At 35.8% G+C, this 26,301-nt stretch overlaps 1 protein-coding gene across 1 annotated transcript in view; it reads left to right on the forward strand.

Annotated features, from left to right (window-relative positions):
* Window positions 1-25,812, forward strand: part of LOC140145679 (NACHT and WD repeat domain-containing protein 2-like) — a 78,645-nt gene extending 52,833 nt beyond the window's left edge. The window contains exons 22-28 of the mRNA XM_072167366.1: window positions 18,618-18,797; window positions 18,995-19,218; window positions 19,427-19,505; window positions 21,307-21,457; window positions 22,425-22,557; window positions 23,721-23,937; window positions 25,085-25,812. Of these exons, the coding sequence (XP_072023467.1) occupies window positions 18,618-18,797; window positions 18,995-19,218; window positions 19,427-19,505; window positions 21,307-21,457; window positions 22,425-22,557; window positions 23,721-23,937; window positions 25,085-25,762 (1,662 nt within the window). The 3' untranslated portion in view covers window positions 25,763-25,812. The remainder of the gene's footprint in view (window positions 1-18,617; window positions 18,798-18,994; window positions 19,219-19,426; window positions 19,506-21,306; window positions 21,458-22,424; window positions 22,558-23,720; window positions 23,938-25,084) is intronic.
* The last annotated feature ends 489 nt before the right edge of the window (window positions 25,813-26,301 follow it).

Here is a 26,301-nt window from a genome sequence, read left to right on the forward strand (position 1 = left end):
ATTTCAAATAGGAGACAAGTCTTTGAAGTCATTAGTGCTATTGTGCAGTGTGGTCTTTGTAAAAATCCTTTTGGGGGTTCTAAGTATTTTACATGTACAGCATATCAGGGTCAGGAGCATGATGGGCAGAAAACAGTAAAGACAAATACTTCTTTGCGTTGAACCACCAGACTCTCAGGTCTCAGAACCGCTGGACTGGTCACGTAGCAATACAATGTAGCAAAGTTGCAAAAAGTAAATTCCAGTATTAGATTTTGTTTCCAAAACTCAATACTTAATTCTATTTTTCAGATGATGATCGTGGTCCAATGTTCTGTATTAACCTTTTCCCAACACTCCAGTATAACATGCAATCACATATTAATTTGCTATAATCAGTTTATAATATCACTTAGAATAAAACCTGTTTCTTTATTTTCTTATTCATTTATGTGCCTACCAAGAAGTAATATAATAAGTAAGGAACAAACCTGCAAGTGATTCAGTTTGTATTCAATATACTCCCACAGTCTATTCATTTGCTTGCATAGTAACAAAATTATTGCAATTCTGCAGTTCCATGATTGTGTTGTAATATAATATTATGCTTTAAAGTTTTCATAATTGTCTTTAGACACGTTGTTTTTATCTGCAAGCATGACACTGATCATCTAATGAAGGTGAATATTTATGAATGCTTGCTGTTTAATTTGTGGTTTCAATGGTTGACAACATTGATGTAATTTGGTAAGACCTTGGCATATTCTTCTCTGTTTAGAACTACCATCCCCCAAGATTTTGTATCCGTAATAAAAAAAAAATGCACATATTTAAGCCCAAACGACCTAAGCTAATCGTAGATCCACCCTTTGCGCTCATTTCAGTCAGTCTTTGCATAGACTCTAGTCTACTGTAGTAGACCATTTAAATTTATCATCCCTCTAATCCCACCATGGAAAATCCACCAATCCTGTTCTGTTCCAACAGCTATCTATCCATGAGAAAAATGGTCTACTGTATTTAAAATATACAATGAACTATGCACTCTAATACTGGGTATGATGCTATCTCATTAAAAATGCAACCTTGGTTGTTTATGCACAGATCCTGTGGTTTAATGTTACCTGACCCAGATATAGAGCTACCCACCTGGACCATGTAGGTATAGTGCCTGGGTTGGGTTAATAGGGACATGCATAAACATGTATGCTTTCTGTTATTGGTTAAGATATACCACCCACATTGAATTTTACTTCATTAACATTCATCTCAGATTGGAGATGAAAGAGGTGGAGCCTATGTGTTAAGATATGGTGGGTCACACAGATCATATTCAGCTAGAGCAGTCTTTTTTTCTCTGGACATGGACAGGGCAGTCACTGGGGATGTGGATGTGTTGTGTTTTATGCATGGAATGGTATGAATTGTTTTTAAAAAAAAGGAATGCAAAGCAGTCTACATAGACTCAGGAGCTGGTTCAATCTTTGGGGTTAATTTAGTTCATAAACCGCAGATAAATTATTAGCCGAAATCTGCCCAGGCATCTAGCAACTATGAACCTGCATGGCCACACTATTATAACATTAATATGATCAACTAATTTAGGAATGCAGAAATCTGGGAAATGGGTCAACTTTTGATAGATCATAACCAAGCTTCAAAGTCAAGATCAAAGCATTAACAACTCAGTGCAACTCTGTACCCTTTAAAGCCCCATTATATTATTGTATGATTAAACTTGTCCCTTTTTTTGGTTTCATTTTTGTGGGCAGGAAAAATCTGAATACAATAACATTCCATTTTTGAGAGATATACCAGTTATCAAAATTAACATAAAATATTGAAATTATGAGCAAACTCTTCGCCATATATATATCTCGCAATGTTGATTACTTTGAATTTTGTGACAACAAAATTGTAAGAAAACATGCACAGTTGCATATTTTTGCCACATTTTCCCTCAAATTGCAAAAATATTAAAAATTGACTTATTGCCAGTTACAACTAAAGGATTATGATTCAGGTGTTTCATTTGGCAAAATAATTGTTAATTTATCCAAAACTAGTAATGTTGCATTTTTTTTTTTTTTTTTGGAATTGAGCGTAGGGACAGTTGCTTTTGTCACATAACATCAAGTGCATTTAATATTTATAACACTGGACTGACAAGCAGTGCTCACGTGATTATCTCAATATTCAAGCACCACAACTTTGCCACACGCTGTTGGTGCAATAAGTCATGTTCATGTGTGTCTCCTCTTATGCGGCAAGAATGCATGGTATTCAGTTTGACAGTACAACAGTTTTTGCTGATGCATTTGTATGCTGCATTGTTATAAGTCAATTTGGAACTGCAAATGGAGTGTAAGAACCACTTTGATTCATTGATGGAAATATCTACCACTTCTACATAGACCGAGAGAGTAACAATTTCCTTCCTAGCAATTGCTTTAAGTCAGGAACTCCAGGAGGAATAGTCATCTAATTTACAAGATGCCAAAGCAAAGTCATATAGACGGCTCCTGCCATCTACAAGGCTCAAGTAAATATTTCTTCTATGGAGCTAATTATTAACATGATCATCATTTATACTCTTTGTACTTTCATTTTTTATCTAAAAAACCAAGAAAATCATCATAATCAGTTGGCTGCGGAGCAGGCAAGTACAAGTTTCTTCCCAATTTAGTGATCTTGAGCCAGAGATTAGATCTGGTTGGAACATGCATTCACTAACCCAAGAAATGATGTACGCTGCCGACCTGGTCTTGTTTTCCCATGGTGTGGTGTATAAAGAGCATACAATTTAACAGTTTCGTCATCTGGCATTCGGAGTTTTGCTCAAGAAACTTAAGCTGTTGACTTCTTACATTTCTCAAGGGGCTTAGTGTTATAGACAGAGGTATTGGTGACACAGTCTGATTCACAGTAAATATTTGAAGCATGGAGGATGTTGAGTGTACTGCAGAAAACACAATTAATATTACAGATGATGCAACTGCTTCACTATTGGTATATTCTCCTATGATGAAGATATCCATATTTATTTTAATCGTGATTGTATTACTTGCAGGGCTGTTAGGCCATGGATTATTCTTTCTGACTGTTTATCGAATCCAACATATGCAAACTGTTACCAATACATATCTTTGCAGCGTTTCAATTGCAGATCTGATATTTATTTTATTTTTTGCATCTATAATTGTCTCTGCAGTGTTTAATGATACCTTGAAAAGAGGAGCGCCGATTGCTACCTCTCACGGTTGTATACTATCAACTTTCTTGGCTTTCTATCCATACTATGTGTCTGTCATCTTAATAACACTTGTTACTTTAGAGCGCTTCTATGCGATATGTCTACCCCTCTCCCAGTGGACCCTCTCTAGTAAATCTCGTACAAGACAAGTTATCCTAGTTAGTTGGGTCGTCGCCTTTTTCCTAACAGCAGCCATGATCCCACAAGCTGGTGAAATTCGTTTTGAGTGTATAATCTGGCCGAATGAGGAACAATATGAAGGGCTCCTAGATAAACGCTGGAATTGTGATGTAATTAGCAACTCTGATTCACTCAGAATTTACAGTATTGTTGTTGTTGTAACAATTTATTTGATTCTTCTAATCGTGAACTTTGTCATGTATGCTGCTATCATTCGAGCATTAAGCAACCGGTCTGTAGCCTCATCCTTAGGTGAGCAACGAAAGAGTGAAGTTACAGAAATTCGTAATCAAGTCGCTCGACTTCTGATCATATTTGGTATTGTATTCTTTGTCTGTCAGACCCCTAGACGACTGTCAGCAATCTCAGATCAATTGGGTCAGCTTGGAAGCAAAGGATTTTTCCCTGACCAAGGTTTTCTTCATTTCATATTAACACTAATTTTAGTTCTTTTAAACGCAGTGATTAATCCATACTTGTATGTGATTTTCAGTAAGTCATACCGTGATGCATTTCTTGCAGCACTGAATCTGAAGAAAGAATCTCAGTTTACAAAAGAAAACAATTCTGCTTCACCAAAAAATAGTAGAGTGTGAATCCCAAGTTTTAGGAATTACTTAATTTATGAATTTCTTATTGAGAAGTCAAAATGTTGAGTCTGAAACATGGAGATCCAAAAACCATAATCTGTCTGAAGCCTTAAATTAAAAACTAGGAGGAAAACAATGTGCATTGCCGACATAAGGGCCCATACTTGATGATATTCAAGTGCTATAAACAACATTATTCATGTTCTTATCGCATGCAGGAGGATTGATAGAAAGCTGTGTGAATTCCAATATACCGTAAAACCCCGTTTACAAGCATATATAGTGTTTTTTTATAAACGCTTAATTAATTCGAAGCAAGCGTTAATATACCAATACAATAGATCGGTCTTAAAATAATACTTGTTTGTATATGCTTGGATCCGTAATTTATTTGCTCAAACTCCATAATGGCGACTGGATTAATGTAGCTTTCATCAGAAGCACACTATATGCTTGTAGACGGGGTTTTACGGTAGGCTATTTGACTTTTATTCAAGTTATTTATTACTCAATAAAAATGAGGAGAATTAAAGAGAAGAGAGAATTTTGGTTTCTGAACAAAAGAGAAACAAAAACTTATAATTTGAAACAAGGGATTGTTCTGTACTAACCTTTTCCCAACACTCCAATATAATATGGAATCATAATTTGCTATAATAAGTTTATAATATCGCTTAGAATAGAACCTTTTTCTTTATTTACTTATTCATTCATGTGTCCACTAAGAACTAATATTATTAAGTAAGGAACAAACCTGCAAGTGATTCAGTTTGTATTCAATATACTCCCACAGTCTATTCATTTGCTTGCGAGGTAACATAATTATTGCAATTTTGCACTACCATGATTGTGTTGTAATATAATGTTATGCTCGAATGTTTGTCTTTAGACAAGTTGCTTTTAGCGCCAAGCATGACACTGATCATTTCAATTGAATGAATTTGTAATGTCAGTACCTGTTGGCGCTATAAGTGCAATATGTCATGTTCATGTGTGCCTCATCTTATGCAGTAATATTTTACAACAGGTACATGGTCTTCAGTTCAGTGCAACAGTGCCATATATACAGCAGTTTCTGCTGATACAATTCTATGCTGCATTGTAATGGGTCAATTTGGAACAGCACATTGGAGTGTAAAATTGGCTAAGAACCACTTTTTATTCATTAATGGAAAATAAGACACAAGCTACCACTTCTACATAGACAGACACAGAGAGTAGTGATTTTCTAACTTAACAGGTTCGTCATCTGGCATGCCGTGTATGTGCCCAAGAAACTGAAGCTGTTGACTGCTTACCTGTTCCGCAAAAGTCTTGGTGTTATAGACAGAGGCATTGGTGACACAGTCTGATTCACAGTAAATACATCAAACATGGAGGATGTTGAGTGTACTGCAGAAAACACTATTAATATTACAGATGATGCAACCGCTTCACTATTGGTATATTCTCCTATGATGAAGATATTCTTATCTATCATAATGGTGATTGTATTACTTGCAGGACTGTTAGGCCATGGATTATTCTTTCTGACTGTTTATCGGATCCAACATATGCAAACTGTTACCAATACGTATCTTTGCAGCGTTTCGATTGCAGACCTTATATTTATCATCTATTTTGCATCTCTATTTTTCTATGTATTGTTGACTGATACCTTGAAAAGAGGAGCGCCGGTTGCTACCTCTCATGGTTGCATACTAACAAATTTCTTGGCTTTCTTCCCATACTATGCATCTCTTATCTTGATAACACTTGTTACTTTAGAGCGCTTCTATGCAATATGTCTACCCCTCTCCCAGTGGACCCTCTCTAGTAAATCTCGTACAAGACAAGTTATCCTAGTTAGTTGGGTCGTCGCTTTTTTCCTAACATCAGCCATGATCCCACAAACTGGTGAAATTAGTTTTGAGTGTATAATCTGGCCGAATGAGGAACAATATGAAGGACTCCCAGATAAGCGCTGGAATTGTGATGTAATTCGCAACTCTGTTTCTCTCAGAATTTACTGTATTGTTGTTGTTGCAACAATTTATTTGATTCTTCTAATTGCAAACTTTGTAATGTATGCTGCTATTATCCGAGCTTTGAGCAACCGATTTGTTACCACCTCCATAGGTGAGCAACAAAAGAGTGAAGTTACGGAAGTTCGTAATCAAGTCGCTCGACTTCTGATCATATTTGGTATTGTATTCTTTGTCTGTCAGACCCCTAGACGACTGTCAGAAATCTCAGATCAATTGGGCCAGCTTGGAAGCAAAAGATTTTTGCCTGATGAAGGTTTCCTTGATTTCATATCAAGTACAGTGTTAGTACTTTTAAACTCTGTGATTAATCCTTACTTGTATGTGATTTTCAGTAAATCATACCGTAATGCATTTCTTGAAGCGCTGAATCTGAAGAAACGAGAATCTCATTTTGCAAAAGAAACCAATTCTAAACAGTAGAGCATATCCAGAGTTTTAGAAATTATAATAATTCTTATTGAGAGGTGTTTTAACATTGAATCTGAAACCGCATTTTATATGAATGTTTATGGGGTGGGTTGGGGCTTAAGCCCTGAATCAAAAACTTGGAGGAGAACAACTTGCATTATCAATATTTCATCGAAGAGTAGTGTAAAAAGTAGTTTCTTTGACAATTAAATTAGAGTTAGAAAATGATGTGCATGCCTAATTTATAAATATACATTGTTTGTTGTTTTAAATAAGACAAGAGGAAAATGGCAATCCAATGTTACATTCTACAGAAGATTTTATTTCATTTCTTATCATTACACCATCTTTCAATTTTCAAATTCATTACTACTTAAGGGCTGGGGTATGACGTTTGGACAGTATTTATTTTGGGACATTAGAGCACATCAGACATATCGAATTGCATTCTGAATACGAAGAATGTCATTCTGATATCAATAATTTTGATTTTTGAAATTGCAATTTAATACACATTTCATGGCAAATCATTAAAAATTGATATTTTTGATATTTATCAGTACTTGAAGTAAACTTTATAAATCTGATGATTTATACTTACAGTGTATGTAGGTGGGATGAAAAGCCGACGATCAATTGAAAATTTTGACCTTTCATTATAGAAGATATGGATTTTTTCCCAAAACACAAAAAAAATTAGGTCTTTTTGGGAAAAAATCCATATCTTCAATATGAAAGGTAAAATTTTCAATTGACCGTCGGCTTTTCCTCCCTGCTACATACACTTTAAGAATATATCATTAGATTTATATAATTTACTCGAGGACTGTTATATATCAAAAATTTGAAAAATATCAATTTTTATAATTTGTCATAAAATTTGTATTATATTATGATTTTCAAAAAATGAAAATTATTTGTTATCAGAAAGACATGCTTCGTATTCAGAATGCAATTCGATAGGTCTGAGGTGCTCTCATGTCCCACAAAAAATACTGTCGAAAAGCAATAAACGCTCATTTTAGATCCCTTAACAGTACTTAGTTTTTATATATTGTTATTAAGATGTCCAGTCATCGTATAGATAGACAACAATAATGAGGCAGCAGGTGATTATTATGCTGGTCACCCACTCATCACAGTGCCAAGCAAGGAGACATTGGTTGCTTCCATCCCATACCTTAAGCCATATTGTAACATTTCTATAAAAACCCTAATTTTCTTTGCTTTACCTCAGGTGCTTGGGTCAAAATTAAAAGGGGACATATCTGACAGTAATAAAAGCTATCATTTTATGGACAAGAAATACCAATCTATTTTTATTGAAATCTTACAATATGGCTTTAAATGTTATCATACAGTGTATGGAGCACATGAATGATATGTAGTGCCCTGTTTTAGGTCATCTGAAGAAAAGGTTGGGGTGGGTGTGTGTGTGTGTGGAGGGGGGGGGGGTGTGGTCAGTCAGTGTGTACTGCATCAACAATTATGTAGGCTTTTGGTTAAAATTTGGTCTCATATGAACAGATCAAAACCAATTGCAACCAAACTAGAACCAATGTTGAGTTAGCAAACCAACTTATTTGGTGGTTCACCCCTGCAAAGACCATACTACTATAACGTGACTTGTTGTCTATAGATAATTATGTGAAATGTTGTGTATTTTTTATAATGTCTTGAGTAGAAAATGGGGGAACTCCATTTGAAGTGGTACGCATGTTCTCTTTATCTTTATTTAATAAATCAGTATGTGACATGCACTTTTTTTTGTTAAGGTTGGTCTGAACCCTGGAATTATGAAAACTTTCGGGCCTCATAACTGCTAAAATATTAGTCTAAAGAATATAAAAGTATACATTTTTAGAATGGAAATGACTTGATAAATTCATCTGTGAGGTCCAATTTGGGCCAAAATGCTCACTTTCGGATAAAAGCCAAAGAAACGGATTTTTTGGCCCAAATTTGTTCGTGTAACGTAACAAAAAAATTGTTTGGCCAAAAAAATTTTTTTATTAATTTTTAAAAACTAGATAAAAATATCTAGGGACCGTTTTTTCATTTTTTTTGAATTTTGACCAACTTCACCAAAAATATTTGAAATTTGGGTAAAATCAGGTTTTTTATGATTTTTTTTGACAATTTTGCATTTTTTGACAATTTTTGGTGCAAATTTCTCAAAGTTGGTCAAAATTCAAAAAAATAAAAAAATGGTCCCCAGATATTTTTATCTAGTTTTTAAAAATTAATAAAAAAAATTTTTTGGCCAAACAATATCTTAGTTACGTTGCACGAAAAAATTTGGGCCAAAAAACCTGTTTTTTAGGATTTTCTCTGAAAGTGAGCATTTTGGCCCAAATTGGACCTCATAGATGAATTTAGCAAGTCATTTCCAGTCTAAAAATGTATACTTTTATATTCTTTAGACTAATAATTTAGCAGTTATGAAGCCCGAAAGTTTCCATAATTCCAGGGTTAAGACCACCCTTAAGGCATTTTCAAATCAAAGTATTCCAAAGACAGCTGCTATTTGTTGATGTTGACCCAATTTACAATAATATTCTCGGGCTCTTGAGTGCAATAATTATACTAGTTGCACTTTTTGCACAATGTCTGTCACAATTCAAGCGTTTATGTGAATTTACATGAGCGGTTATTCGTGTATATGCTGCGAACGCACTTTGTGCATGTGATCTGAATAGCCCGTTGTTGTTATCAGTAGGTAGCAATGGCTGGGTTTCAAAAATTATCTTGCTCCTATTTGCTGCTGCAGTATAGGATTACAATGTACCTAAAGTAATTGATCAATTAAAGTATTCCCTCTCTATCTCTATCTCACTTAACTATGTATTATTCTTATGTATTATTCTTGTATCATGTAATGTGTGAAAAGATAATAATAAATCTATCTATCTATCTTAACAAAATGTACAAATACGTACTTAACCTACATAATCCATTAAGAATTTCCTCAACACTTTTAAAACAATGTGATGGGCACTATTAAAGACCACAATTACATTGTCAAATACAGTAAGCCAAAAAATTAAGGTACCAGTTATGTTCACCTCCTGTATATCCTAAAAAAGACAGCTATGTCATAATTGGAACCAGCGGCCAATAGCTGCATCTTTTAGCTCGAATCAAAGACCTCATTTATTGAAATTGTTCAAGAAATAAAGACATGGCGATCCCAAAACCCAAGGAAGATACCATTTTAAAAGTTGCAGTTTGCTGCATTGCATGCCCTATTGATTTGTACACAAGAGAACTAGCGCCACACTTCCATTGATTAGCACGTTAAAACTAGTGTTGTGCTTTCATTGATTAGAACACAAAAGTGCAACTTTTGACTTTGTTTCTTCATTAGGTTTTAGATCACCGTTTCTTTCATTCTCAATCAATTTCAACAAATAAGGTCTTTTAAAAATCAAAGAATACAGGTATTGGCTGCTTGTTTTAATTTTGACATATCTTTGTTTATTTAGGATATACAGTGGTGAACACAACTGGTACCTTAATTCTTTGGCTTACTGTATATTTAAGAATTGAGTAAAATGAATGCAGATAATATATTATACAGCTTTAAAAGGAAAACACAATTTACTATATGTCATGACATTTCGTCAGATACATAAATGCATGTAGAGTGTCTATCATGTTTTTATCTGATAATGAAATCTTGAGTTGTATTCTGGCACACTCTATACTTACTAATTCAATATACTGGTCCTATAAACCACATTGAGGTGAAGCCAAGAGAGAAAGATTATTATTCCTGGCACGCATCCACAGCTAATGCAGGGCAGGAACAATCACTTTCCCCAGCGAGTATGTGCATCAATTGATATCCATAATATTAAATATTGTGACAGGTTCATTTTTAATTGTTCTTGTAGTTTTAAACTCTATGATTAATCCTTACTTGTATGTGGTTTTTAGCAAGTCATATCGTGATGCATCTTATGAAGCACTGAATTTGAAGAAAAGGACAATTAAGTTAGCTAGAGAGAGAAATTCAACCTGAGTAGTACAGTCTGACACCCAATTTTAAGTTTCATAGTAATTATTATATAATGATGAGCTAATCCACCCTAGATCTGAATCTGTCGATCAGCGATCATTTTGCTGGCCAATCTGATTCTGATCCCGATATCTACAATGAAAATAACTTTACACACTTTAAAAAGTACTTAGGGCACCCTTTATAATCAGTGATTATCAACTTTGACTGATGGCAAGTAGCAAACACACGGTATCCTCTTAAGTATATAAGATTACCAAGATGAATAAATGACATGCTATGACAGGTTATATAACACTCATAAAAAAGATGAATTGATTACTAAACACATTTAAAAAAAATAAAGAAAGTCACTACTTGATTGGGTGATCATAACATTGAGCACAATTAATTAAAAAAAAGAAATAAACTCTAGATGAATGTGTAGATAATTTTGTAAGCTGCAAAATGATACTAGGAAAGAAATCTGAATTGCCAAGAAATTTAATAAGTTAATGTCAATTGGTGCAATTCAAAATATTGCAGCGGTTTACCGTGTAAAAAAAGAGACATTTTAATTGGTATTGACTCTCCAGATATTATCATCATTATCAATCGTCAGTTACAGATTGATTACACAGACTGACCGCCACCATGCCGCCACCATGCCGCCACCATGCCGCCACCATGCCGCCACCATGCCGCCACTATGCCGCCACTATGCCGCCACTGACTTCATGTGAGTGGAACATATGCCAGGCTATGCAATTCAGCATCACATAATCTGTTTGAATAACTTCTCAATTGCACCAAACTACATTATTACTTTCTCGATCATTGGGATTTGTTTAAATTACGCAAATTTGGTGTGATACTACAACTAACAAAGGTCTCCTCCTTTCCTATCAGTTTATTGCTTATTGAAATGTGTTCAGAGTTGTGACCACCCAATCAAGTAAAGACTTTCTATTTTGTGATATGTTTATAACATTCCAACAATGTGTGCTTACAAAGTATGGAACAATAGCTCAAATGTTAACTGATATTTATACAGAAATTCCTGACTCTCTCTCTTTCTGTATGTAGAATATAATTCTTATTTAATCACCCAAACCATTGTCAACTTATTAACTTAGTAATATAAACTAAGTGCTCTAATTTTGGATACAGTTATCCATTGTGAAACACTGCAGTCTTATTAGATTTTTTTGTTTGTCAGTTATATGAAATGTGATATCGTAAGATGGTAAATGTTGGTTATCAACATCAGTTGGTTATCAGGCTCTAAAACATACCATGGAATTCCATCTACATCTAGAAGTGGTCTTTTTTATCAAAAAAAAAGGAAACAAGACACCCTCTACAAAAATATTACAATAGATTGATAGGTTTTACAATAATTACATGATTGTACAGCCATCTGTAACAGTTGTCAAACTCCAAGTCCAAATAATTCTCTAACCCTAACCGCCTAGGGGCTTTTCGGCGAAAGAAGGAAGGAATAAAGAGAGAAAAGAAGGAAAGAAGTTGTTTGCTCTGGGTGGGATTCGAACCGAGACCCTCAGATGCCAAGCACACGGTCGGCGCACACCTTGCCACAGGTCTTGGGCTTCGTTGGCCAGCGAAACCGTGCATATATATCACTTAGGGCGATTGCGCCATCACACCACATGGGATGCATGCACGAACAGCGCATATATCAAGTAGTATTTTGTAGTATACGGCACGGTTAGGGTTAAGGAGTTGATAACACTCATTTAATGCTTTTATCAGTATATATAGCACTTAAAATTAAATGATTTCAGTACTAGATAGCACTCAAAATTGAATGACTTCAGCAGTAGACAGCACTCAAAATTGAATGCTTTCAGTAGTAGATAGCACTCAAAATTGAATGCTTTCTGTAGTAGATAGCACTCAAAATTGAATGCTTTCAGCAGTAGATAGCACTCAAAATTGAATGCTTTCAGCAGTAGATAGCACTCAAAATTGAATGCTTTCAGTAGTAGATAGCACTCAAAATTGAATGCTTTCAGTAGTAGATAGCACTCAAAATTGAATGCTTTCAGTAGTAGATAGCACTCAAAATTGAATGCTTTCAGCAGTAGATAGCACTCAAAATTGAATGCTTTCAGCAGTAGGTAGCACTCAAAATTGAATGCTTTCAGTAGTAGATAGCACTCAAAATTGAATGCTTTCAGTAGTAGATAGCACTCAAAATTGAATGCTTTCAGTAGTAGATAGCACTCAAAATTTAATGCTTTCAGCAGTAGATAGCACTCAAAATTGAATGACTTCGGTAGGAGATATCACTCAAAATGAATGCTTTCAGTAGTAGATAGCACTCAAAACAAAAAAAAGACACCCTCCACATTACACATCCTCCACAAAATATTACAATAGATTGATTGGTTTTACAATAATTACATGCTTGTACAGCCACCTGTATCAGTAACAGTTGTTCAAACTCCAAATAATTCTTTAAGGAGTTGATAACACACATTTAATGCTTTTATCAGTAGAGAAGTAATTCATTGGTAGAGCACCAGCGTAGTCACCTTCGGAGCCTTATTTCACCCTTATACAGCACTCCATTATAATGCCGCTTTGAAGGTGTCTCGGGAAGTATTCCTTGAGCTGCATATCTTCTTGTCTTGGGTAGGCATCAGAACAATATTCTCTCTGATATCTGTACTTAGGCCTAAATGATTTCAGTAGTAGATAGCTCTCAAAATTGAATGCTTTCAGCAGTAGATAACACTCAAAATTGATTGCATTCAGTAGTAGATAACACTTAAAAATGATTGCATTCAGTAGTAGATAACACTTAAAAATGAATGCTTTCAATAGTAGATAGCACCCAAAATTGAATACTTTCAGTAGTAGATAGCACCCAAAATTGATTGCATTCAGTTTTAGATAACACTCAAAATTGAATGCCTTCAGTAGTAGATATCACTCAAAATAAATACTCTTAGTAGTAGATAGCACTCAAAATGAATTCTTTCAGCAATAGATAGCACTCAAAATAAATGCTGTCAGTAGTAGATAGCACTCAGAATGAATGCTGTCAGCAGTTGATAACACTCAAAGTTGATATCACTCAAAATGAATGCTTTCAGTAGTAGATATCATTAAAAATTAATGCTTTCAGTAGAAAACAATCTTTTTAGTAGGACTGTATTTAGCATTTGACACAGTGTATAAAAAAAGATATCTTTCACCCATGGCTAATAAGTTACAGGGCTAAATTGTCTCAGACAGAAATTTACTGGAAGCAGATAAATAAATGAAATTAATGGTGAAATCTAGAAAGAAAGAAAGTTGGCTGATAACTGTGTTGGACACTAACAAACAACTCTAATTCAATTTACCTGACCCAGGTGCTTCATTAATTAACCAATTTGAAGATTCACAATCAGCGAAGGTTTACTATCACTCAAAGTGCGGAAGAAGGACAACTACGTTACTTTCCCCAAGTACGTCACATGTATTGATTGTTTGTTACACAAAACTTAATAAGCTGTTTTGGTAATGGAGCAAAGTAATTTCACATCTAGATCGAAATTCACAAAGCACAGTCATTTCATTACCTACACTTCGCATTTTACTAGTTATTACTGCATGCCGTCACTTGCAGTGCTTGTAAAGTAGACAACACAATTAATAGTGAAGGATTGTAATACAATGTACCTGCTGCTCATTCGCAGTATCACTACAGGTGCTTTTACTACCAGTACACATATGCAGTACTCGGTAGTCTATTCACAATGGTCAATATGGCAAAGTGTAGATTCATGATTCTACTGCTAGACTGATATCCTGTGTTACAGTTCCAGTGTCTCTATTTCAGTTTAAAAAACAAAGTGAAGCTTTGTAACAATTATTGTACTGGATTTTGTGAATTACACCACAATAGGTTTATTTGGAGTCATAAATATTATTGGAGCAAGAACATTATACACACATCAAGTATGGAACATCTTGACTGTACTTCAGAAAACACTGTTAATATTACAGATGATGCAAGCGCTTCGCTACTTGTGTATTCTCCTATTGTTAAAACAGTGTATTTTATTTTCATAGTAATAGCATTAATGATAGGACTGTTAGGCAACGGAGCCTTCTTGTGGACTGTGTATCGCGTTCAACGCATGAAAACCATTACCAATGCATACCTCTGTAACGTTTCAATTGCAGATATGATATTTATCACATATATGGGATTTATATTTGCCTACACATTATTAACAGATACTTTGCAAGGAGGAGCACCATTTGCCACCACTTACAGTTGTATACTGTTCAATTTCTTTGGCTTTTTGCCGTACTTTTTGTCTGTTATATTGATAACACTTGTTTCTTTAGAACGTTTTTGTGCAATATGCCTACCCCTGTACCATTGGACACTGTCTGGTGAATCTCATACAAGAAAAGTTATCATAGCCGGTTGGATCACTGCCCTTTTGCTAGCGACAGCCATGTTGCCATCAGAGGGTGAAATTCGTTTTGAGTGCATAGATTGGCCGAATGACACGCAATATAGAGGCTACCCAGATAGACGGTGGAATTGTGACGTAATTAGCAACTCTGTTTCTCTCAGAATTTACAGTATTATCGTTATTGGAACTATTTATTTGATTCTTCTTATCATGAACTTTGTCATGTATGCTGCTATTATTCGAACTTTAAGCAACCGATTTGTAGCCACCTCTTCAGGTGAACAACAAAAAAGTGATGTTGTGGAAATTCGTAATCAAGTCGCTCGACTTCTGGTCATACTAGGTTTCACCTTCTTTATTTGTCAGACTCCTAGACGATTTTCAGCAATTGCGGAGCATTTGAATAAACTTGGGATCAAAACATTTTTGTCAGGACGAAGTGTTCTTGATTTCATATTTACTAGAATTCTTGTAGCTTTAAACTCACTGATTAATCCATACTTGTATGCGATATTTAGCAAGTCGTATAGAGATGCATTTCTTGAAGCGCTGAAACTGAAGAAAGGAGAATCTCAGTTTGCCAGTGAAAGAAATTCTACTACAAAAATAGTAGAGTCTGAGGCCCAATTGTAGGAATGTTTTATTAATGGTACATTAATGCTATACAAGCCGCATTGTGAAGTGTTTAAACCTGAAACAGGAAGGATTTTAGGCAAATATGTGTGCTCAATATACAATGTACTGCTACCATCCATGATGTACAGTATTACCACTGATTACCATGATGTATTTCTTGTAGCACTGATTCCAAAGAATTAACAAATCGTGGAGCACGATTCTGAATATTGGGCAGTCCGGGTAATAGAATGCATCATTCAGCCCTGTGTGCTCTTGCACACCCTCCACAAAAACATTACAATAGATTGATGGGTCTTATGATATTTGTACAGCTGCCTGTATCAGTGATATAGATGGAATTTTATGTTTTGCATTTTGGGGTATTTAGTCATCAATGGCAAGTTACGGAAGAACTATTTTCCACCAGAGAATTAAAAGGCTATAACCAGATACTGTATAGCTATGGACATTTTTGGCAGGATTTATTTTCCTGTTTTTCGCAGTCAATTTCAGAATGACAAATTTTGACACATTTACGTGTTGATGAGTAGCGATATGCACACGGTTTATATGTCAAGATATAACACGAATAGCGATATGCAAACACTCAGAATAAAACTGGAGATCTCCGGTTTTAATATTAAAATATAAATTTTACTGTAATTAAAGCACTTCAGGCTATATCCTTCACATGGTATTTTAGTACACCATTCCACATTACAATCATGTAAAAAGTAGATAAAAAATTGAGGGTGTCGATGTGGAGCAAATCACACATTATGGCTTTAAGAATATTAAGTTAACTCATTTTAATTGTCACAAATTTGTCACATGCCAGTATGCTAGAGCCCCGGGCTAGAGCAGCAACAAATTAAATTAAATTAAAGGCAATGCACATGTTTGTGTCAGGAAGCGGAAGCTTTTAATATAAAAGCTCAAAAAATTTTCAACATTATTTGTGACGCGATCAAGCATTAATAATGTAGGTAAATTGAATCACTATATACAATAAAATAAAAATGTGATGCAATCAAGCAAAATATGCCGGAACTCAGGGATATTGATTTTGTGATTTAGCCAAATAAAGGAAATATTTTCTTTAGTTTCCTGCTGTTTTGGAAACTATTTAATTGCTCATATCTTCAGAACTATTCTATAATTATTAGAAACTTAAATTTAACATTTCCGAGTTCCGACTGATTTTGCTTGATCGCATCACATTTTTGTTTTATTGAATATATTGATTCAATTTACCTACACTAGTATAATGCTTAATGAACACATATGTATTTGGCAACAACTCAAAATTCATTATAGGTACGATATTTTTGACACTCTTGTAAGTATAATTTTTGTGTAATTTAATAACAAGAACAATTGTGAAAGGAATTATTATTAGTTTACCAAGCAATATCATGGTTGTTTGATGTGATCATTTATTAGTGTTTTCAAACAAACATCAGGTACAACCCAATTTATTGTAGATAAATTTGATATTAAATAAATATAAATATGATATTTTAACTCTCTTGTAAATATATTTTTTGTAATTTAATAACAAGAACAATTGTCAAAAGAATTGTTATTAGTTTACAAAGCAATACACAACTGTAATTGTATGTTGCTTGGTAATGCAACTGTAATTGTTGGACCCTTGTGACTGGCTTTACTATAATGGTATAATAAATCAATTTGGTCTCCTTGCGTAATAATTTGTGTCTCTGTTATTTTATTAGTTGGTCAAATGTGTGATGTTATAAATAGCAAATAAATGTGAATGTGCCGTCAGCAGTAGATAGCAGCCACATTTATGCTATTAGCAGTAAATGACACTCAAATAATATGATAACATCATTAGATAGCACCCAAATGCATGTTAGGCTATTAACATAGCACTCAAATATACGCTGTTAAAAATACTTTTATTATTTTATAATTTTATGTATGCTGTCAAGATGGTACATGGTAATTTCTAAGATCCAAAATGGATATGATTGAATTTGTTTTTCTGATCAACTTAATTGCATGAGAGGGGATTACCAATTCTTGTAAGGAGTGTACCATATCTCATATCTCCCATGAAATAGCTTTAAATTGTAAACCAGGTTAAATGATCAACTTAAATTACTCAGGGCACATCACAACATTACCAAGAATGTGACATGTTACCACTATTTATTTATGCCTTATTATCACTTGCAGGATGTATTAGTTTTCTTTACAAAATTAATATGATTTTCTATGATTTTCTGATTACATATGGTTTGGTTTCATATGTTACACCTTACTAACTAATCTGATGTAGAAAAGATCAAAAAGCACATGGAATGACACATGGAATCCAACAGACAATTTGCATTAATATCATACTGCTATGTCCCGGTGATATATCCATCCCTTATGACTTGTAACAGACATGCTACATAAAAATTACACTACAGGCAGGTATGAGGTATGCTAAGACATAATATTTGTACCAATCTAAACATAATTACAAATCATAATAGGTGTCAAACTAAACATTAAAAAAATGAAATTTATAGCACAATACACAAAGGCATAAAACCTCGGCACAGTTGACTGCTGTGGCCCAATACCATATCAACTATTTAGCTACAAACAGGGTCTTGCAGTTAAGAAGTGCACACCCAATACATACCACATTAAACCATCGCATCCATGATCAGTTCCCTGAGCTCTCGTACAGGTAACTTAGACAATAAGCAGTTAGTTGCTTGGCCAAGTGAATTTCAAGTCAGCTTAATTATTTCACAAGAACAATCATGTACATCATTTTTCATGAGGTTTGCCATCGCAAATAATAAAGGAGACAAGCAGAAAAAGTGTTCCTGCCCGGAAATCGAACCCCATTTATTTATTTATTATTCATTAGGCATTTCAACAAAAATATACAGCAAAATTAAACCAGTGAGCAAGGGCTGCCAGGGCCCATCAAAAGTGGCAAATAAAGCACTGACATCTAAAAGATGAGTGGACCCCACCCTTGCAAGCTGGTCATGAAAATAAACAAAGTAGGCCTATTGCACTATACTATATATAACCCAGGACCTCAGGTTTACAATGCTGAATAGTGGTTCCTAATTTCATATTTTTCTGTAGGTGCTCCGACTGAAACCCGATGTAGAGTGGTGTCGTCTAGAGGCTCATAAGCAACCTGTCACATGTGCGGATTTTGGCACCACAAGCAACTATCTGTTTCTGGCCACTGGAAGCAAAGATCACATGGTTAGAATATGGGATGCAGGAAGCTTTACTGGACATGTTGCTGCCAAGACAGAGGTATGTATACGTACATTACGTAGGATCCAAAACTTATAAGTTTCCCTCTAACGGTTTACTGGAAGCAAGGATCACATGATTAGAATATGGGATGCAGGAAGCTTTACTGGCCATTTTGCTGCCAAGACAGAGGTATGTATATGTACATTATGTAGGATCCATAACTTATAAGTTTCCCCCTAACGCTTTACCCGAAGCTTCCCCCTAACGCTTTACTGGAAGCAAAGATTACATGGTTAGAATATGGGATGCTGGAAGCTTTACTAGACATGTTGCCGCCAAGACAGAGGTATGTATACGTACATTACGTAGGATCCAAAACTTATAAGTTTCCCTCTAATGCTTTACTGGAAGCAAAGATTACATGGTTAGAATATGGGATGCAGGAAGCTTTATTGGACATGTTGCTGCCAAGACAGAGGTATGTATACGTACATATGTAGGATCCATAACTTAAAAGTTTCCCCCTAACGCTTTACTGGAAGCAAAGATCACATGGTTAGAATATGGGATGTTGGAAGCTTTACTGGCCATTTTGCTGCCAAGACAGAGGTATGTATACGTATATTATGTAGGATCCAAAACTTATAAGTTTCCCCTAACGCTTTACCCGAAGCTTCCCCCTAACGCTTTACTGGAAGCAAAGATCACATGGTTAGAATATGGGATGCAGGAAGCTTTACTGGACATGTTGCTGCCAAGACAGAGGTATGTATACGTATATTATGTAGGATCCAAAACTTATAAGTTTCCCTCTAATGCTTTACTGGAAGCAAAGATTACATGGTTAGAATATGGGATGCAGGAAGCTTTATTGGCCATTTTGCTGCCAAGACAGAGGTATGTATACGTATATTATGTAGGATCCATAACTTATAACTTTCCCCCTCCCCTAACGCTTCACTGGAAGCAAGGATCACATGATTAGAATATGGGATGCAGGAAGCTTTACTGGCCATTTTGCTGCCAAGACAGAGGTATGTATATGTACATTATGTAGGATCCAAAACTTATAAGTTTCCCTCTAACGCTTTACTGGAAGCAAAGATCACATGGTTAAAATATGGGATGCAGGAAGCTTTACTGGCCATTTTGCTGCCAAGACAGAGGTATGTATACGTACATTATGTAGGATCCATAACTTATAAGTTTCCCCCTAACACTTTATGGGAAGCAAAGATCACATGGTTAGAATATGGGATGTTGGAAGCTTTACTGGACATATTGCTGCCAAGACAGAGGTATGTATACGTACATTATGTAGGATCCACAACTTATAAGTTTCCCCCTAACGCTTTTTTGAAATGAAACGGAAATATTTTGCAAAATATAAAAATGTATGTGTAACCTTATTTGTTTGTCATGTGGACCAATTTATAGCGTCACACATCATTGCGTTCAGTTACAATGGTTCATTCCCTCATTTCAAATTATAAGTTTTGGTTTCTCTTTTGTTCAGATTAAAAAGTGGAGACAAACTGGTCTGCAATCATAACACTATTGTGCGCTAGGGAGACATAAGGCTGGGGATAACCATAAGTATATATTGGCCTATTGTGCTAAGCATAATTATTATTGGATATTCACGCGATTTATAACAAACTGAAATGTAAACCAAATCTCCTTACTGCAAATTTTAAGTTTCTAACAAAGGGTAGAAACAAAGATATCGATAATCATGTCAGTTAAGAGCTTAGGCAGAATACTAGAAATTCATAACCTCATTAATAAACGCGATGCGTGCGATCCAATCATATTTTATTATTTGCGAAAACGCGAACACAAATCGATGTCATTAATATCTCACAATTGATCGCAAAATGCGTAATTGTTCCAATGTCGCACACAATTGACCTCAGCGTGCGCCATATTGTGCGCGTCCAACAAACTGCGCGATGCGCTGGCTGCCGATTTGGATTGCGGCGCTACCATATTTGCACAGATTCTGATACGCACTTTTGTTATTGGGCGTCTTGTTTTAGCCTGATCGATTTTGGGAAAGGGAAGATGTAAAAATTGTTTATTTTTACAAACTTTTGAGCAAAATTTTGTGTTATTTTGTTAAGTTAAAAGATCAAAGTGACGGTTATGCATGAGGTTAATAACTTTGCATCGGTAATATGTCGGGCATTGTGAAAAATCTAAACATTTTCCTTTGGACCTCGGAATATATTCCTCGGTTCCAAAGGCAAAATGTTTAGATTTTTCACAATGCCCTCCAAATAACCGATGCAAAGTTATTAACCTCTAAACCATGTGACCAAAACCAAAACTAAAACATTTGAAAGGAGGGATTATGTAAAAAAGAAGCTGTTCTAAAAGTTCCGCCTGAGTCCATAGCTGTCAGGTTTTCCTTAACTAATATATGAATATAGGCCTGATCCTACTGCATTGTTTGAGAGTTAACTCCTCGGACATGTAAAAAGTCTCTTCATTGATGAAAAGCATTTAATTTGCCTAAAATCCTGATGAACTTATCTGTCAATGGTTTTTCTCATTTTTAATGTAGCATCATACAAGCAAGGTGACGGGCTGTGTGTTTTCATCAGATGGAACAAAGGCAGCCTCATCAAGTAGAACAGATGGAGCATGGCTCTGGGATTGCACTGTGACACCACCAAGAATTACCCTCTTCTTATCATCCAGGGAGTCATGTAAAGGTATGCACTGTTTGTAGGTAGCAGGTCATTTCTGTGTCACAAATTTCAACTGAGCCATACTGATTTCAAGTATACTTAGTCCGATGAATGCTTTTTTTGCTTAGTTACCAGACTATCTACTCAGACTCTGATCGCTCAAGAAAGATGAACCGCAAAAGTTCCGCCCGAAAAAAAAAGTAGGTGGGATGATTATAGGAATTATTTGGTTTTCCTTCTAATGTATGCTGGGTGATCTATAGATTAAAAAGGCCCTAGTTAGACTAGGTATACTGTAAAGCATATTATTTAGCAGCGCAAACAATTTAGTGATTTGAAACACAAACCATAATATTTGCAGCATGTATTTTTTATTAGATTGATACATTTTTTCAAAAGCTTACATAAGAAAATATATTGGAGCATGTCAATTTCGCAAATTCATGTCACTCACAAAATGCACATGGGCATTTTGTGCTTGATAGTAATATTTATTGGCTGCTCACAAATGAAATATCATTTCAGGCACAACTCATTGTATATTTCACACATTACCCATTTTCATCTAATTTGAGATATCAAAAAGTCTTATACTTATTACTCTGATTGGAACTGGCTATGAGGATCTGGTCATTCTCTGCACTTGCCCAACAATTCAAATGCAGTAATGGAGAAAGCGATTTTTGATATTTGCCAGGAATTGAACCAAGGACCTCTTGCACTGGAGCCAAATGGCCTTCCCATTGACAACTACACTACCAGACTCTTATTGGGGCCACTTGCACAGGTACACCCTCACCAAGGTACTGGGCTGGTACACACACAGTACTAATGCTGCTACTGCTACCACATAGGACTCACTAGCTGTGATACTGCACTGGTACTACACTGACACTCCTCTGGCGACAATGTACATGTACTTGTGCAGGTGGCCCCAATAGGAATTTGGTAGTGTTCATATATCCATATCTCTATGTTTTTTCTTTCACAGAGTTGCATTCTGTGGCTTGCATGTCAGATGATGGTGAATTTGTTGCTGGATTCTGTAACGAACACGACATTGATGTGTGGAACACAAATAGTCCAAGATTGAGTAACAAAATCACAGTGCAATCTGCTCATAGGTAAGACATCTTACTCAGTTACTTACTTACCTGCTCACTTGCTATGGGCTATTCCAGTTGAAATCCATACCCCCTATGGAAGACATGACCTTAATCTCCCACACAGGGAGTGTAGATTTCAAATGGAATCATGCACCCATTCAGTATTTCAAATGAAAATTACCCAATTGTGTATTCTATTTGAAACACATACTTGGTCTGCGGAAGACTTTAAAGGGGGAGTATGGATTTCAATTGAACAACTCAGGCGCTGCTCATACAGGCTGTATCAAAATGATTGGTACTCATCAATTATGTTTATTGAAAAGACTCCACCTTCCAAATGCAACATTGGATACTCTTGAAATGTCCAGAATATAGTCTTGTACAACAAGTCCACAAAATATTTGAATCTTATGTTGCAGTTTGATGTGTCAGACCAGACTCGTCCATTATCAATAAAAATGATGGGTACCAATCATTTTGATACAGCTTGTATGTGATGATGAATGGGAATTAGTCGGATGTTGCTAATATTGTTTTTCAGATATTGGCAAAAACAGTGTTCAATTTAATTTTTTGCATTGTTATCAGCCATTGATAAATTACTCCGTAACCAGATGTCTGACTTTAATGTTGTTTACTTCAAAATGTAGCATTCGTAGACTGTCAGCAAATCGTCGGCCGTATCACATACTGACGTATTTGACATTTGTAACATTTTTGAGAAAATTGGTATATTAGTTTGTTATGTTCTACTTCATATATTCATCAAAAATCATGCCTCAAAGGGGCTTAATTAGTATTAGTAATTTAATTATGTTGTATTTACAAAACCTTGAAATGTCTGCATCACATAACGACGTATTTGCCGATCGCCTATACTGCGCAAGCCCAGTATATTGTATCTGCAATTTGAAGAATTTGCCGTTTCACATACTGACGTATTTGCGCGACTCTAACAATGCACAGCAAAATTGCTGGTTTGGCCTTTTCACATACTGACATATTTGCGCAACTGTTTCACATACTGACCTATTTGCGCGACGTAGTTGTCATTTGAACGGCGAAATTGACATTAGTCCTTTTCACATAGTGACATATTTTATTTAATATTGATTTTTTGCAGAATAAGTTATGCTCTGACAATAATATTTTAATCAAGATTTGTTTTCTGTTCACAGGATGATGCCATATGTCAATCCACAATACTTCTTCCTGATGTTCAACAAAGCCCTCATGGCATGCTTCATGACATCAAATCGGTTTGGTGTGGTAGTCCTAGCAGAAGTCATCTCCGAGGCGTGTTTAAAAGATTGGCGGGCTAATCCTGAAAGGGAGCCCTCATTCTATGAATATGCGCAGGAGACGTTGGAGTTTGATCATACTGCAAACTTTAAGGTAGGTAGCAAGAGTAATGGAGCCGGGAGCATCTGTTTACCTTTGATAAACCTGTAAAGATTAAAACATAAGCTCAAAAATGACACCAAATTCACTTTGTACCATGCATGTGTGTTTTTGAAGATATAGACAATTTGTCAAGGGTTAGACAATTTGTCAAGGGTTCATTAATAGTGCCAATGCAGTACTGAGAAATGCAGCAATGACCAGTGTTGCATTGACTCGCCAGGCCGCGGTAAAGGATTCTCAAGTAGCCCAATTTTTTGAGCTTCCAAAAAAGCGCCCAATACCGGATATTTGGGCGGATTTACCCAAATTTAGAACGCAAAACACCCAATTGGGCGGAAAAGCACTTTACTTTAAAACTTCCGGTACTTACTGGGAAGTTACTGACTGATCAATAAATGGTCACAAAACCCATTGTAATTTCAATTTGGAACTTCAAAGACTCAAAACCTTTATAAATCGGCTAAATTGAAAGGAAAATACATCAAATTAGCGCCGCGACCTGAGACTGGCAAAAGTAGCCCAATTTTAGTAGCGGCATGCTTTTTGAGTAGCGGCAAGTGATCGCCAAGTAGCCCAATTGTGCGCCTAAGGCGCGGCGTTGGCATCACTGGCAATGACATTTTTCCAATTTCTAAAAACTGTATGGAGCTGAACAGAAAGTAACAGGCAGTTATTGATTTAGTAATGTGTTATGCAATGAGGTAGAACTTTTTGAGTACCGAGCGCCGAGTGGTTACAAACAATGCTGGACAAGCTACAAATTACTGACACATATGTGCATTCATAATCTATAGCTTTCATCTTTCAAGTTTTATTTCACTCACTATGTGGAGTGAGTGGAGTAGAATGATGGCGTAGGAGAATACTAGTTGGTCAGATGGTATAATGCCTTAACAATCGCCATCATACTCCGTCAATTTACTACAGAATATATTGTATACTCAACTTATAATTTAAAATTATAAGACTGACAACAAATGTATTGTTGTTCCTAAGTATTATGACCTGGGATACATTAGGCCAAATATTGATGTAAATCCACTCTTCCTTCCCATAATTCAACTTCCTTGCCCACCCCACCTCCTCTGAGAAGATTTGTATCCCTATTGATACATCCAATGCATTGTTTACATTGTAGGTGATGGATGCTGCATTGAGATATGACGGCACACAGCTTGTCACAGTCTCCAAGAAACTAGCTGAGACCAATCTCTTGGATACACTGATAACACGAAAGAGAGATACCTACATGGATGGAGCGGTCCTCGTCAACATTTGGAATGTACACAACCAGGAGATCATCCTGAAATGCACGGTAGCGGATAAGCTTACTCGGTTTCATTGTGTTGGATTTCTTACAACGTTTCCGATGATATTCATGCAAGAAGACTTTAAGGAAGTCAATGTTAACAATGCAAGGCCAAGAACTGGTAGAGCTCAAAGACCAAAACAGACATCGTACACGGTGACACGGATCTTGAATCCCGAATCGGGTGAAGTCGTGGGGAAGTTGACGATACAGGGAGAATACGATACATTGAAGATTCCTGTTGGAACTTCTATACAGGGGCAGATAACATTGCAAGAAGCAATGGAAAGAATCAAGATCAGTTGTATGACGCGGGATGGAGTGTTTATGAGCACAAATTTAATCAAGAATAATCCAATGGCAAAGTTTGTGCTTAAAGAATCCATTGCTACGTCGTACGCATTCTCAAGCGATAACCAGACATGTATGGTTGGCTTTGATACAGGGTCTGTCAGGTTTTTGCGGCTTGAGAATATTAAGAAGAAAACATTCCTAGTTAAGAGTTAAAAATTGATCACTGTACATACAATTCTTTGAATTACTGGAGGGGTGATTGTGCGTAAATGATTTTCACAAGGCCCAGGTTGTGCTTTTTGTAGCTACTATAGTTTTAGGTCTACAACAGGTTCAGCAACCCCTGCCATTGGTGGTATCTGGCAACCTGTATTGGTGATATGCAGCCTATGTGATGCAGATTTTCCAAAATAACTGCATGATAGATGTAGTCAATAGTGCAGCTCTAATCAACTGAGATACTGAATAGTGTAGGTGCACCATGAACGCAACAGGCATAGTGCACAGGTATGTGTGATGTGTGCTTAACCCTATGACAACTACCTGCCGATTGGCCAAAATGAATATTGTGTCCAATTTTGAACCAATCAAGGAGGGTATTAATAAGATCATCTCCAAATGCAAGTTTGACCATGATATTTTGAAACAGTAAAAAGCTGCGTCGGCAGTGTGATGATGAATACAAAAGTAAAAAGTAGGAAACTACCGTGAAGTATATAAAATTGGGCGAGCTTTCGGCCATAGGCCTTTTT

Source organism: Amphiura filiformis, unplaced genomic scaffold (genome assembly GCF_039555335.1).
Source record: "Amphiura filiformis unplaced genomic scaffold, Afil_fr2py scaffold_594, whole genome shotgun sequence".
Taxonomy (NCBI): Eukaryota; Metazoa; Echinodermata; class Ophiuroidea; order Amphilepidida; family Amphiuridae; genus Amphiura; species Amphiura filiformis.